The 1,646-nt window shown below is 38.7% G+C and overlaps 1 protein-coding gene across 1 annotated transcript; it reads right to left on the bottom strand.

The window, feature by feature from the left end:
* Positions 1–724: 724 nt before the first annotated feature.
* Positions 725–1,146, bottom strand: LOC109689559 (chromobox protein homolog 3-like). The gene is made up of 2 exons (XM_074077941.1): positions 978–1,146; positions 725–904 (listed from the first exon to the last, which is right to left on the bottom strand). The coding sequence occupies exons 1-2, from the start codon at positions 1,144–1,146 to the stop codon at positions 765–767; spliced, it is 309 nt and encodes a 102-aa protein (XP_073934042.1). The 3' UTR covers positions 725–764.
* Positions 1,147–1,646: the final 500 nt, after the last annotated feature.

The raw sequence follows: 1,646 nt of genomic DNA, 5'->3' as shown, positions 1-1,646 counted from the left end.
GTGTCTACAGAAAACCAAAACACGACAGATGTGGTGATGTATGCCTGTAATCCCAGCACTTGGATGGTGGAGGCAGGAGGATTGCAAGTTTGAGGCCAGCCTGAGCTGCCCAGTGGTACAGCACTTGCTTAACATGTTCAGGGCCCTGTGTTCAATCCCTAGCACCAACCCTCCCCAAAACCATATAATTAAGTATTTCTGTGTATACACCAGAACACAAAAAAAGCCCAGAATGGTCCTTTGGCATACCAGTTAAAGGATAAGTTCTGATTAGTGACTGTAAAATTTCCCTAATATTAAAGTTATTCTCAAATGCAGAGGACATATACCATGTTATCAAATAGTTTTTCCTGATAAAGGAAGCAAGTACAGAAATCTTTTATTTTATTTGTTCAAAGTAACCAGTGCTATTGATGCAAAAAACAAAAACAAGACCAAAACCCCAACAACTCCCCCAACACTACTTTCAAAACCAACATACCAAACTTTATTTTCATTAGAATGTGGTTATCTTTTTCATACTAGTAATTCAAAAAACCAAGACTCAGATTTTATATGTATGTATAACTATGTATAAAAACAACTCAAGCAATTATTGAGCTTCATCTTCTGGACAGGAATGCCTAGTTAGTCTCTCTTCATAAAACACAATTACAATTTGAGGACACTTCATGTTTGCTTCTTTTGCCAGCACCAGGTCTGCCTCATCCGGATCTTTCCATTTCATGAGAAACATCAATTCTCCACTGCTGTCTGTGGACCACTTATTCGTACAGGATCAAGACCTCTAGCAAAGCCTCTTGGTTTGTCAGCAGCATCTCTTTTTTTCTTTGATTTATTATCTTCAGATTCACTGCCAGGTAAAGATTTTCTTTTTGTACCATCTTTTTCTTTATCAGCTTTTTATGAATTAAAAAATGCTTCAATTAACTCTAGACAATCTAAATTTTCTTCAGGTTCCCAAGTATTGTCAGCATCTGTAAATCCCTTCCACTCTGGGAAATACTCCACCTTCCCATTCACTGCACATTGCTGGTCCAGTACTTTTTCCACCATGAATTCTTCAGGCTCTGCCTCTTCAACCTTTTTACTCTTTCCATTCTGTTTCTTTCTCATTTTTTGCAAAGTAGTTTTATTGGAGGCCATTTTTAATCGCAGACTTGAAGAGCTATTGCTCTGGTGCTTCAGGTCATGGGTCCTGCAGCCCTCCTGGTGGTTCTTGTCTATCATTAGGTCTTAGTTCAAAGTCACTTTGACATGGATGCATTCCCTGACCACCAGCAAGTATACCCCTGAAAACTTTCTCTGGACTAGGGTTCAGTGACTTTCTTCTGGAATGATAGTGAATATTTTCTAAGAGTCTGTGAGGGTACAGACTACTTCTGTTGTCTTCTCCTTTGGTTTCCTTACAACTCTTTAAACATGTAAACCATTCTTTGATGACAGTTAAATTCAATCGAACTGTGGGCATGATTCGGACCCCATGCTGCAGTTTCACAACCTTCACTCTGATTGGCTTAACATGTCTTATGTGCTTCATAATTAGTCACCATCTGAACTTACTTGATTCATTTACTAACAGTATTATTGGTCTTTCCCTTAAAAGGGTGGGCGATTTGTCTGTCTTGTATCTCTAGCATCTGGTA

The sequence above is a fragment of the Castor canadensis genome, chromosome 7 (genome assembly GCF_047511655.1).
Source record: "Castor canadensis chromosome 7, mCasCan1.hap1v2, whole genome shotgun sequence".
NCBI classification, from domain to species: Eukaryota; Metazoa; Chordata; class Mammalia; order Rodentia; family Castoridae; genus Castor; species Castor canadensis.
Note: the sequence above shows the minus strand (reverse complement) of the source record. Positions and strands in the feature narration are given on the sequence as shown.